The sequence below is a fragment of the Nelumbo nucifera genome, chromosome 5 (genome assembly GCF_055504915.1).
Source record: "Nelumbo nucifera cultivar China Antique chromosome 5, China Antique-T2T, whole genome shotgun sequence".
NCBI lineage: Eukaryota > Viridiplantae > Streptophyta > Magnoliopsida > Proteales > Nelumbonaceae > Nelumbo > Nelumbo nucifera.
In genome coordinates this window covers 39,531,039-39,545,152 of record NC_142653.1, presented here as the reverse complement: position 1 = coordinate 39,545,152, position 14,114 = coordinate 39,531,039, and the positions used below count along the sequence as shown (strand labels likewise).

The window sequence follows — 14,114 nt, the reverse complement described above, 5'->3', positions numbered from 1 at the left end:
ACGATTAGCCGGAGGGAGGTTTCTTTTCATCTTCCCCTTCAAGTTTGAGGCCATGAGAATTTTGAAGGAAAGCCCATTTCGGGTGAATGGTTTTAGAACTTATTGTTTCCTGAAGCGATGGTCTACAGGGGCTGAGAAGGTAGAGCAATTTAATAGTTTTCAGCAATGGAGCAATTTAATACTTCTACTTAATTTGATGCGAGGCTTCAAGCTGCTAGTGGTAGTGGAATGTGTCTCTGAGTCAGAAGGTGAAAGTGTTGTTTTTAGTATGAATGCAAGCATCCTGGGTCTTGCTGTTTTTGGAAACCAACCACCTTTGTCCTAATGCGATATTATGGACATTTAACTAATTCATCGCATCGATCAATTGTATGTGTGTGTGCCCATTCTGTTTTTAGTGATCGCAATGTATCCTTCTTTGATCAGTCTTGGATCAGACATGAGGGGAGAGACAACAATCTTTTTGTTTTTTTTTTTAATTTGGACCCTTTCACTGGTATTAACAATCAAATTATTAGCCCCCAACGGAGAAACTTCACCTTAGGTGTGACAGGACCAAACCAAAGAGCTTTGACGGGAAAGGGATTAACACTAATAAAGTTGTGCAAGGTCTTAAAAAGGAGCCAAAAAAGTAGTTTCCACTCATGCATCTAGCAAATCGCCATTTTAGATTCTTCTTGAATCTGAGTTCTCTTCATCCCTGAGGCAAAGCCCACTTTCAAATCTTGCATTAGGGTTACCCGTTCCACTTCAAGTGAGAAAAGTGAGTCCCCAATCCCTGTCACCTATTGTTCATGAGAATATTTTTTTCTTGGAAAAAGGTAAAGTAATTTTATTCAAGAAAGAGAAATTACAGAAACTCCCAGACCAAAAGAAAGGTCTAGAAGCAAATCAAGTTACAGACTCCACCAAAACTGAGAATTAAAAAGATGAGGCAAATTCAGGTGCTTAAAATCCTAAGTAACAGACACCCAAGACATCATCTTACCCACACCTCTCTGTACTAGCTCTTCTGGACTTTTATTGGTCCTGACTCCTGAGAATATCAAGAGAATCTAACATGTACTCTCCATTACTTTACCGGGGAATCTAGAATGTTGTCTTCTAGAATGAACATCTCATTTCAGATGGATTCCAATATTAGCAAACTCCCTTGCAGAGACTCATTGCCTTTAAGAGATTTTAATCTGGGACAATATTTCTTTCTTGTGTATTTTATTTTCTTATTAAGATCCTATTATTTTAGTCTTAGAATCACTTTGAATCTGTTAAAATCTCTTGAATTTCTTTATGAAAAATTGCATACCAAGTATAGGTGTCAATTAAGAAAGGAAGAGGAGAGAAGGAAGCAAGAAATGTTGAAAAGGGTTATCTGTTTTATTTATAAAAAAAAGGTAAGGTAGAGTCTGGCGTTGCAAATAGATAACACAGACAGGACTACTAGGTGCTAACTCTAAGAAGATGGTTATAACTATTTCATACCCCAAAATCTGCCTAAAAGAATGTAGGAATGCAATATCTTTTGGAAATCCAGTGTCATCTGGCGTAGGTGGAATGTGCAGAGATGAGTGGGAAAATGCTACTGTTAGATGTATAATTCCTGTTTTCTATTATTAATAAATTGATTTTTTTTGTTGCTGATAAAATAATGCTGCTCTAAAGTTATTTCAGAGTGGTCATTAGTCGGATAATGTCAAAGAGTTGATTGTCCATGGGCACTTCTAAACTGCATATGAGAAGCAAAGTGATTTGTGACCTGGTCAAATGTCTCTGTCAGATGGACTATGACCTTGCTGAATCCCTTGCCAAGGAAGGAGCAGGAAGGAATGCATAGGGAGTGGGCCAGTGGGGGGATCCAGGTCCAGGGGCTCAGCCAATAGGGATGTAAAGTGATCAGGTCGAAATTGGATAGGGGTATATCCAATTTTGATTCGACAAAAATTCATTGTATTTGAATCTGTTAAATACTCTAGTTGCCCTATTCAAATTTGATACAATAAGGTTAATGGATATCCAGTTCGAATTTGATTCAATTCAAGTTAAAGAGCAAGAAAAAACAATTTCAGCTACCCTGTTAATCCTTCAAAAATCTTCCAAGTCATCAAGTGAAGAAGGAAAAGCAGACTTACCTATTTTGCCTTAATGAGTTTTCCAAATAGCAAACAAGCGGCAATAGTTTAGGGCCGCCTAGCAACAACCTCAACTGGCAACTCAATAATAGACAGCAGTTGAAGATGCATTTCAGCATTTGCATCCCTAGAAATTAAAACTCATGATCATTCGAAGATGCATTCAGCATTTACAACCCTAGAAAATGTTGAAGAAAGGGATGGAGAATGAACGCTAGTACCTCTGTCAATCTCTATGGCTTGAACTGCAAGACTATATGAGATGAACACTGGTTAGCGGTGGCAGAAGTGTGTTGGCAATGGTGAAAATTGATGGAGGGTCTTAGGTTTGATTGGTAGAACAGAGTTTAGAGATAAGGGGAATAGTTTTTTGGAAGGAAAATCAGATTATGGGTGATTAGGAAAGGAAAATGTTTTTTTTTTTTTTTAAGCAAAGAAAGGAAAATGGTTTAGGTTAAGAAAAACCTTAGGGTCTCAGCATTTGATTTTTCCCATGAAGATAATCAGTTAGAATGTTAGGGGGTTGGGGAGTCAAAGAAAAAGAAGGGTGGTTAAGGAAGTTTTTAGGAAAGATAAGTCAAATGTTGTACTAATTCAAGAAACAAAGTTGGAAGAGGTGGATAGAAGATGGGTAAGAAGTGTGTTGTCAGCCAGAGGCTTAAGTTGGGCTTTTGCACAGTTGTGGGGAGCCTTAGGAGGCATCCTAACAAACACCTTCCTAATACCCTTCATAACTCTCATAATAGATTAGGATATCAATTCGAAATGAAAAGAAAAGTATTTAACTCCTTTAGAAACCTCAAACACCTTCCTAATACCCTAGAAGCCCTTATCTTCAAAGATTCCCTTTTAAAATAGAAAATGGGTAGCAATAACCAAACATTTTTTTCCCATAAAATACATTCCACCAATGCCCAAAATCATTGGCATAGATGTTTTCTGGTGGATAGATAGCCAACGATCAATGCCCATTGGTACAAGTTTCAACGGTAATCCACCAACAAACATTTATGGTGGTAATTTTATAGACCTAGCAGGTTGGTTGTTTATGACCACTGGCATAGAGTTTCTTTAAAGAAGGAAAATAAGCAAGATGGGACATGAATATTTTTTATATTGCAGTCAATTACCTTAATTTTTATGTTAGAGGCTGATTTTTCACTTTAAAAAGAAATAAAACCCACGGCAAGACTTTTAAACCAAATGCTCTATTATTATTCATTCTTGCCCAAAATGAATAAGAATTAAAAAATATGAGACTTACAGAGAGGAATCAAATATGGGCTTAGATTCTTGTACTCTTCACTTTACCACCCTGGACTTTGTCAGTTCTGAATCTCTGTTGGTGTCTTGTTGCCTTGCCCAACCCTCAAGGCACGTCTATTGTAGCATGTTTTATAAATTGGCACGTATTAGAAGTTTACCTACTGGATTGGCATGTTTTAATGTTTGAGGACTAAAGTGAGATTTAAGCTCAAAGTACAATTTTCTCTGAAAATCTCTCTACTATTCTATACCACCTATAAAATTAAAAGACTTATTTTTTCCTTTTTAATTTTTTTCTTTTATTTTTACGTGTGTGCATGCTGCAGCTTTGTACCCTGTAATTAAATTTACTATAATTATTAATCGTGTATTGGACTGAACTGAACCTCATAAGTGTTATTATTGATCATGCCCCATAAATTGACTTGACTCTGGAATTGGTAGAGGTCTTCCGCCCAATGGTTGGACTATGATGCTGGAGTGACATTGATATCTAATTGAGTTATCATTTGAGGTCATTTTCGTGGTGTAGATCGTTGGCACATCACTTTAATGAATTTGATCCAACCACCGACATAAATTGATTTCTTCCTTTTCTTTTTGCTTTTGCTTTCAAAGCTAGCAGAAAAATAATATATAAGGACAACTAGGTCACTTCATGTTCACCAATTAACACGGCTAGGGGCTTTGATAATTATAGAGGGCGAAATGTGGAAGAAATTGATTAGGGGATTAAGTGTCACCCCGGCCCCAAGGTAACAGACTAACAGTTGGAGTGTCTCAGTATTTACCCAGAGTTCTAAAATATCGTGTATATATATCGCTACGAGCAAATCTATGTTCTAAAATCAGGTCTGCACAATTGCAAAGAGAGAGATGGGTTGGAATATTGTCGTCGTGTCAGTAATCCTACTTCTGAATGCGGCATCAACTTCTTCTCAGAGTTTGGCGAAGCCTGGTTGCCAACAAAAATGTGGGGATGTGAACATCCCGTATCCCTTTGGAGTTGGAAATAATGATTCAGACTGTTTCAGAGACTCACATTTCCACTTTGTTTGTAACACTTCATCTGGCCATCCAGTGCTTCTTGGTTCCCCTAGAGGAAATATACCCTTCCGGAATATATCGTTAGAAGGCCAAACCACCGTCCACATCCCGATTGCTATGGACTGTTACAATCAAGGTGGTAGAACCTATGACGGGTTCCAAGAAATAGATATCTACCTGAAAAAGCAATTCAGCTTCTCGAGCACCCGAACCAAATTCACGGCGATCGGTTGCGACACCAAGGCCTACATGTCGAGTTCATTGTCATCAGGTTATTCTTTTACGAGCGGCTGCATCTCATTTTGTACAAGCCACGAAACTCTGATTAATGGCTCCTGTTCCGGCATTGGATGCTGCCAGACTTCCATTCCAAATGGTCTTCATACCTTTAACGTCAGCCTCTCCAGCTTTTACAACCACACCTACTCGTCGGAGTTCAATCCATGCAGCTACGCCTTCCTGGCTGACCAAGATTGGTTTAATAACTTCAATTTCTCCTCACCCGACCTCATGGATCTCCCCAAGAAGAGGCTTCCGATCCGTTACGACGGAGCCCCTGTAACTCCAGTGGTGCTGGACTGGGTAATCCCCGACGACAACTGCACCTATGCAATAAAGAATCGGACGAGCTACGCATGTGGAAACAACACCTATTGCTCCGATTCCTCCAACCCCACCGGCGGCTATAATTGTCACTGTAAGCAAGGTTACCGGGGGAACCCTTATCTACCCCTAGGATGCCAAGGTGAACCCTTAATCTTGTTTCATTAATTCGATCATCTTATTAAGAAATAATAAATATTAATTGTATTTGTCATCTCTGACCTGATAACTCCATTAATGCATGGCTGGTTTTGAATGTAGACATTGATGAATGCAAGGAAGACAATAACTGCACACATGTGTGCACAAATACAGTGGGAAGTTACAAATGTTCGTGCCCCAAGGGGACTCACGGAGACGGCTTCAAGGAAGGATCTGGTACTGGTTGCATTAAAAACCAAAGCCGAGTGATTGAGATTGCTTTAGGTAATATTAATTATATTTTTCCAGTTCCATTTATAATTTATCTTATAATTAAACTAACCGGTCAAATTTATTTAATAAAATCCCGCTGTAAGCCTGTGACCAGGTTGGGGAGTAATATGTGTATGGGGGACGGGCTAACCCCGTTGAAGCCAAAAATGTTTGTTCTCAAGTGAGCAAGTTGACTTGACTTTTTTTTTTTTTTTTTAATTTCTGCCAACAGCTTCAACTTGGATGGGGCCACCTGAGTTGACCCGGCCCAATCCAATATAATGTATGGATTGGGCTTGAGCATGAGTTGTCGGTCGGGATGGGCTTGGAACAGAAATTTTAGTTGTATTGGATAAATTTTAGTTGGGCTTTTTTTATGATTATAAATTATAATTGATTATTAAAATTTTCAGTTTATAACCTGTAAAAAAAATTAGTTAAAATTAGTTATTAGATTTGTTCACCGAATGAACTTCCAAAGATACATGCCTTTCTCTGAGTTCTAGTTAAACCCAATAAGAAACTTCTATTTGGCAAGTTTGTTTGTAGTTGAGAATAATCCCCCATCCAAATCCACTCGTCATCCCTGAAGATAACATAAAAATTCTGTGGTTAATGTCGATCAAATACAATTCCTATTCAAGGTTGGAATGGGCTGACAGTGTGGATTACACATTCAAACCAATATTTTCAATCTAATGTTGAATTATCTGGTTGGACCAGTTGATTTGTCAGCCAGCTAATTGATTTTCAAGTCTTCAATATGAATCTGGATTTCCTCCTCACATAATGGCCTTCACACCCACCTCGGTAAACATATTTCTGTGATTTTGTTTTCTTTTTTTATATTTAGTTCTCCATGCACCATTAATAGCCCTCCCTTTTCCCTAAATCAGTTGTTGCGAGAATCGATTAATTCCATATCACTACTGAAACGAATCAACTAACATACCAATGAATCCCCTCTTATTGGTAAAATAAAAATTTTATTTAAAGAAAGATAACAAAGAAAGGGAAAAGGATAGCACAAGCAAGGGAGTTTGGATCTATTGACCATAACACATTGCTGGCCATGTTCATCCAGCCACGCATATAGAACACCAGTTGTTATGCGCAGCTGGATGAGCTTGATCAACAATGTGTTGTGGTCAGCAGATCTGAACTCCAATAACACTCCGCTAGGTATAGAGAGCACCACTTCACCTACCAAACCCCTACACACCAAAAAATGTCAAAAAAGAAGCAAACAACTAATTAAACAAAAACAAGCTCCCAGGACCAATACAATACAAGCCAAACTAGCGACATCCCAAACCGCAATAACAACTACAAGACCTTGCGACCTCTACCCCTTCCTCTTGCACTCTTAGCACCCTGATTTCATTTTCTTAATTAAAACATCTACATAAACGTCCAAGAGACTTATCTAACTGTAGCCTGCTGGCACTCTTCCAATCTTGTACGCATTCACATCTTCTTCCACTTCCAGCTCGCTATTGCACTCCAGTTGCTCTTAACCAAGAACTTTTCCAAACGGTTGAGATTCACATTCTTTTTCTGCTTCCAAGAACAATCAGATTTTCTTCCCACTACTTTCTAATTGCTACCCACACTCTATCCACTATGAATTGTAGCCACACATCGCCATCTTGAATTGTGAATGTGGGTAAAAAAACTGGGTAATTGGCCAATCAAAAAGGACCTAGTGAGCTTACTTACCTGAATATTCTTTCTCTACTCTTATCTAGGGTCTACCAGAGGTCCAACCACCCTCATATCAGGATACGAAGAGCCCCCCTTCTCTCCCACCCTCAAACCCCTAGAAGAGCCGTGCATTATGATAGAAATTCCCAATTCTCTGGCAAATACAGCCCTTTTGATCATTTATTCACATGTACCTGCAGTAGCATTCAAGTAATGTCTTTGATTTCGCCTATTTCGGCTTGTGCTTTGTAAATTGCTTCGGCACAAAATAAGAAATGGTCTCTCCAACGCAAAGTCTTCAGGCCCACCTGAGCCAGCCCTAAGTAAATTCCTCTTTGTCCAACACCCAAGACTCTTTTTATAGTATATGACTTTCTTAACGTGCAACCTAACCTGGGCCTTTAATCTCGCAGACCCCAATTTTTCTTTGAATCTGTCCCAAATTTTGGTGTAACCTAACTGAGCTCAAGCCTCATACTGTCTTGGCAAGCCGAGATCGAATAGCTAGTTATTCCGTTCAGTTTGGCTCGATTCTACCCCTACCCTCAAATACCATAATCCTTTGTAAAATATCCATAAATTAGATATTTTAGATGGTTGTTTCAGGATGAGGAAAATTTGGCGATTTCCCATCCCCAATGGGGAATGAGTGCCTCACCCCAAACCTGCCCCACCACTGGGGTCGGAGCAGGGATGGAGGAGAGTGTCTTGACTTGCTGGGGCAAAGGACAAAGAGGAGTGTCGCATCCCATGCATTGCACACCCCCCACTAGTATATTTTTAAAGATGTTAATCTATTTTCTACACATTAACGTATTTTAATCCATGTTTATATTTTTATTATTTGATTGGGATGTCATAGGTTCGACTATTTTATTTGTTGGAAAAATAATTTGACTTATTGATTCACCACTTTGGAGGAAAAATGTTTCTATTTTGAAATAGTCTGTTTTTTAATTGAAACGCATGGTTAGGGGTGCCAATGGGACCAGGTTTGGGTTCGACCCAGTTCGAATCAAAATCAATTTAAATGACAGCCCAATAAGACATATTGAATTGGACCAATCCTGACTTAATGGTCCAAAGTGTTTATTGGATTGGATCTGGTCCATTTGTAATGGATTTATATTGAATTTGGTCAGACTGAACAAGCAATATCTGGTCCACTGACTGAATATACATAACTGGAGTACAGGTGTCAAAGGACCAAATTTGGGTTAGACCCAATCTAAAATACACCTATTTTAAACAGATTCAGCAGTCCAAACATTGAATTGGGCCAGTCCAGAATGACACAAAGTAATCATCATATTGGATTAGACCTGATCCATTTGTAATGAATTCATAGCGGACCAAATTGGATTGGATCAATATGCAGTCCATTGACAGCCCTACGCATGGATAATCAATAGGCCCCTCTTTGTTGGCCTAGATTGTCATTTAAAAAAGCTCCACGCTTGACCTGATCAGTATATATGCCTAATTCCTATACATAATTAAATAATATTATAATTTTTACTTATCTGTAAATTGGTTTGTTTATATGCAGCTGGAGGATCCTGCGTGTTGTTGTTCCTTGTCATTGGTGTTGGATGGAGCTGCTGGGTTTTTCAAAAACGTAAACTCAAACAGAAATTCTTCCAAGAAAATGGAGGTGTATTTTTAAAACAATTACTTGCTTTGCATGGCGACGATAGTGAGAGAAAGTTAAAGATATTTACTTCAGAGGAACTTAGAAAAGCAACTAAGAATTACAATGAGAGTCGAATCGTTGGTAAAGGAGCTTATGGCACGGTTTACAAAGGGACGTTACCAGACGAGAGAGATATTGCCATTAAAATGTCAAAAGAAACAAACAAGATCCAAATTAAAGAATTCATAAATGAGATTGTCATTCTTGCTCGTCTCAATCACGAAAATGTGGTGAAGCTATTAGGCTGTTGTTTAGAAACCCCAGTTCCAATTTTAGTTTATGAGTTTATTACAAGGGGGACCTTGTTTCATCGAATCCATGGAGATGGGAGACAAAAGTTTGTGTTTTCATGGGAGCATCGATTAAGAATAGCAGCAGAAACTGCAGGAGCACTTGCATATCTGCATTCAGTAGGTGATCCGCCAATCATTCATGGAGATGTCAAGTCTACGAACATACTCTTAGATGATAAATTCACTGCAAAAGTATCAGATTTTGGTGCTTCAAGATTTGTCCCCCTGAATCAAATGCAGTTATCTACGCTTGTACAAGGAACTTTTGGTTACATAGATCCAGAATATATGCAAACAAAGCAGTTAACTGACAAGAGTGATGTTTATAGCTTTGGTGCAGTCCTTGTGGAGCTATTAACAGGAAAGAAGATTTATTCTGATGGCAGGCTTGAAGAACGGAAAAATATGGCAAAGTATTTTGTTTCATCAATGAAACAGAACCGTCTCTTTGATATCCTAGATGATGAAGTGATGCATGGAGGAAATCGTACGCAGCTTCAAGGAGTTGCGGAGATTGCAGAACAATGCCTACGATTGAGCGGGGAAGAGAGACCAACAATGAGAGAAGTTGCTGTGGAGTTAGACTACTTACGAGGACGTGGAGTTGGTAAGCACTCATGGGTGAAAGAGAACTATGATGAAGAATCTGTGCAGTTGTTGGTTGAGTCTTCTTTGGACTCTCAAATTGAAAGCTCTACCATGGGAATCGACAGCTCAAAGAATCAAGTTATATTACCCCTAGATGGTGGGAGATAATTTGCTATAGTAGTTTGGATCTATTGCACCACCGTTTTCCTCAATTTTCTCTTAAACTTCCATTCAATCTGATATATATAGGTGTCTCCTTACATGTGTGAATATTCATTCATGTGAAACACACATTTGATGACACATCTGCAACACAGTAAATGGAAGCATAGAAGAATAGTGTATGAAAAAGGTGAGTGCAGGAGAAGTGTAGTGTTAGTGTTGTGTTTTTTTCTTATTGCTATCTTCTCATGTTGTTGTTCTTCTTTTCAGTTCGGTGCCAGTGTTTGTTTTAGTGTTAATGTTAGTGTTATTGTTAGGAAATAAATTAAGCGCAAGAGAAGTGTAGTGTGTTAGTGTTATGTTTTGCTTTATTGTTATCTTCGTTGTTCTTTTCAGTTCAATGCCAGTGTCAGTGTTAGTGTTGTGTTTTTCCTAATTGTTATCTTTTTATATTGTTCTTCATTTCAGTTCTTGTTTAGTTTTTGTCACTAATGATCATTTTGTATGTCCAACTATATTGTGTTGGGCCTTTACAAATTTGATAATCCAATGCATTTGCTGATTTGATATATTGTGTTTTTATGTCATTAATATATATATATGTTACTTTAACAATTTTGTTTCATTTACTAATTTGATAATCCAATGCATTTGCACCATTAATATTCTAAATCCAATGGACAAGATTAATCTTTTCAAATCTTATAAATAAAATTTGGATATAAGTATATTTGACCTTCCAATCGATTTTTGAACACCTATTGTTAGGCCTTTTACAATGAGATTGATGTGTGATTAAGAGGTTATACATGTTGGTCTCACATAACAGTTGTATTGGTTATCATCTCATTTTGTGTAATGGGACAAATATCTTTTTTCCCTAAAAGTGAGAGATCAAGAGGGTAAAAAGTGCCCCATAAATTATTCCAACCTATATTCAAAAGAAAAATAGTTTTTCAGAATTCAATTGTGCATAATGTATCATTTATAGTCAGGCTTACAAGATCTTGAGCCTACTATTTTCTTGGTTTACTTCGAGTTCAAAAACTAATCAAACACATAATAAGATTCAAACTCAATTACAACCAAACTTGATTAAAGATAGCTATGATCCCTTACGCAAATTTTGGTCATCACAAGCTATCTTGAATTTCATGATCCCTTGGATCAACTTCAAACACTTGTTACTATATATGTTCATGATCCCAATCAAGTGAAGGCAAGAACAAATCTCAAGTCATGTCTAGAACCAGCTACAACTGAGCCAATAGAGTTTATGTGAAGTTATGGATTATTGCAATACATGTGAATTTATAGATTGTAGCTTGGTTGTTGAATTTATGGATTATTGCAATACATGTAGATTGGCTAGAACCAGCTACAACTGAGCCAATAGGGAAGCCCAGCCCAGCCCAACTCTGTTGAGAATAGGCAAGGGTTCATTTGATCACGTTTTAACAATTGATAGAATTTTTCCTTTTCACCTTTTGCCTGTAAAATGCTCTGCCACTCCACATGTACATTCAGGGACTATATAAAGAATGTAGAGCACAACAAACAAGCTGAATCATGTACAAGAAAAAGTTGAATAATAATATTCAAATAAAAGAGAAGCAAATACACTATAACTAAAAATAATTATGCATATCACTAATAATAAACACACGAAGATACAAACATAATAAACACATAATATATCACTTAAACCATACACGTACTCGACTTCACTTAGAATTACACACAATACTCATAGGGGTGAGCCCCTATTTATAAATGAGCTAATCTTTTTACATTAAATACAAAAATATAGCAAAAATATTCCAGCGGAGGGAGGCACGTCCCGAAATGGCCCATAAGCTGGCACGTCAAAGTCTGCACTTTGCGTAGGCCGCAAGAAGGTCGTGTCGTGCCAGTCTAACATGGCCCATTTTACAACTTTATTTATTAGGAAATAACTCTTCTTTCTCATATAATGCTTATTACAAAAAAGACACAAAAATCCACTTTTTTTTGATAATTATATTGTAAAACAAGTCAACGGCAAAGTGTTATTTAACATTCCCATTTAATGTTTGTTAGGGAAAATACACAAAAATCCCTCTTTTTGTTCAATAATTGGAAAACAAACCATGGTAATTGTTGAAACCTCCCTTGATGTTTTTGACCGTTGCTTAAACCTCCCCTAAAGTTGGGTAATTGCAATCACCTCCCCTGAAGTTTGGTAATTGCAATCACCTCCCTTAAACTTCTTGACATAGTTATAAGTCAACCCCCTTTGTAAAATCCTCTAACAAGAGGTATGAAAATGTCTAAAATACCCATGTAATTATTATTAAATTTTATTATTGAATAAATTTAAAATGGGATGATTTTTATTAATACTTTTATCATTTATAATGACATTTTGTTAATAATCATATCATTTCTCAAAAAAATGAATTTGTTAATAATTATAATTAAATTAATTTCACATTTCAGATATTAATAATTTTATTGATGATGAAGTAAATAAATATTTACTTTAAAATGCAATTTACTTGATTAATTAACTAAAAAATAATTCTTTTGAATGGAAGTTGATTATTTATCCTATAATAATCTACCATTGAATTATCAAATGGGTTATAAGTTACAATTAAATAAAACTTAATTTTTAATATGAAATAAATAATAATCATATTAAGTTAATTTAAGTCAATTATATTTTCGATTGTATTTTGATTGAATTTAATTTTTATTACCTATTATATTTAATGCAACTCTAGTGGATATAAATCAAAATTAAATTGAAATGGAATAGATATAATTGCAATAACATTAATGGATTTTAGGAAATTTAATGCAGTATTTGAGAGGAAAGAAAATTAGTGGCATGAATTATTGGACGATTGAATGTTAATGGTATGAATGTATGATTAATGAAGAGAGATAAATAAAGGAGTTCATCTAGAAAAGGGTGAAGGAGAGAAAGATAAATGATGAGTCAATACCTCTTTCTCTCTCTCTCTCTTTCTCTCTCTCTCTCTCTCTCTCTCTCTCTCTCTCTCATGTTTATAGAACTCCAATCTAAGGTTGAAATAAGCTCACAAGTGTGGACTACAGGTTGAAAACAGTGTTTTCAAACCAAAGTTGAATTGTTTGGTTGAATTGGTCCACCCATCACTAGTTGGATGGTTTCTCGGTTTGTTTGACCCCAAACCATTTACCAATAAGAAAAACATTGACTTGGTCAATGACCTAGGGGCCTTTTATGGCTGAACCATTTGACCCAACATTAATTCTCTTTTTCTATTTTTCTTTATTTTGTCCTTTTTCATTATTAAAAACAATAATATACATTATTTTTTTTAATATGATAAACATATAATATTATATTTGTGCCCTTTTTGTAAATTTTCTATATTTAATTTATTAGGAAAATGTTGTAGTACATAAATTTAACCTTAAAACAAAAAACTGAACCGGATGAGAAAGTGAAATGTCATAATTGACATCTTTAATGTTGTTAAACAATTTAAAAAGATCAATAAGTACACTTATGATACATGAACCAATGAAAAGTTAAATAATCATGGGCATCTTCAATATATGTGGTTCATTGATATTAAGATTCAACTTGTCGCAAACATTTATTTTTGCATTACAATAGGACTCTGTTGTCTATTTTATATTTTTGTCATTTGATTTTTAGTGTCACAATTAAGTTGCCTATTTAGTCCAAATAATCTAACTGCTACTTGCCATGTAGAGGGAAAAGCAATTTCCTTTCTAGAATCAATTTTCTAAATGTTAGATAATAAAAACCCATTTCAGACCTCACCAAACAACCTGTTAATTAGGTGTGGGTTTTTATCTTCTAACACAACTTTTGATATACTATCTCAAGGAGCCATTCAACCTAAAAGCTTAAACTATTAAGTGAGGTCACTAATTAAGTTTTTATTCTCTAATAACACTAACGCATTGGTTAAAACCCATGGCCAATCAATAGAACCCTTTTGATGGTCTGGATTATCATGTAGAATACCTCCAAGCTTGGCATGATTAGTCAATCTAATTCCTATAAACATATAATTTTATACTTTTACTCATTTGTTAACTGCTTTATTCATGTGCAGGTGTAGGATCTAGGCTGTTTTTCCCTTTCATTGGTAGTACATGGAGCTACTTGATTTTACAAAAAAGAAAATTAAGTAAGCTCAAACAGAAATTCTT

The 14,114-nt window shown here is 36.2% G+C and overlaps 1 protein-coding gene across 1 annotated transcript; it reads left to right on the top strand.

Moving 5' to 3' along the window:
- The first annotated feature begins 4,117 nt into the window (after positions 1-4,117).
- On the top strand, positions 4,118-10,361 carry LOC148791434 (wall-associated receptor kinase 5-like). The gene is made up of 3 exons (XM_088887318.1): positions 4,118-5,187; positions 5,307-5,471; positions 8,713-10,361. The coding sequence occupies exons 1-3, from the start codon at positions 4,272-4,274 to the stop codon at positions 9,903-9,905; spliced, it is 2,274 nt and encodes a 757-aa protein (XP_088743444.1). The 5' UTR covers positions 4,118-4,271; the 3' UTR covers positions 9,906-10,361.
- The last annotated feature ends 3,753 nt before the right edge of the window (positions 10,362-14,114 follow it).

Excerpts from the sequence above, each read along its gene's own strand:
- LOC148791434 (XM_088887318.1), top strand. The coding sequence starts at position 4,272 with ATGGGTTGGAATATTGTCGTCGTGTCAGTAATCCTACTTCTGAATGCG. Across the intron at positions 5,188-5,306 it reads TCTACCCCTAGGATGCCAAG|ACATTGATGAATGCAAGGAA; the intron begins GTGAACCCTTAA and ends TTTTGAATGTAG. Across the intron at positions 5,472-8,712 it reads AGTGATTGAGATTGCTTTAG|CTGGAGGATCCTGCGTGTTG; the intron begins GTAATATTAATT and ends GTTTATATGCAG.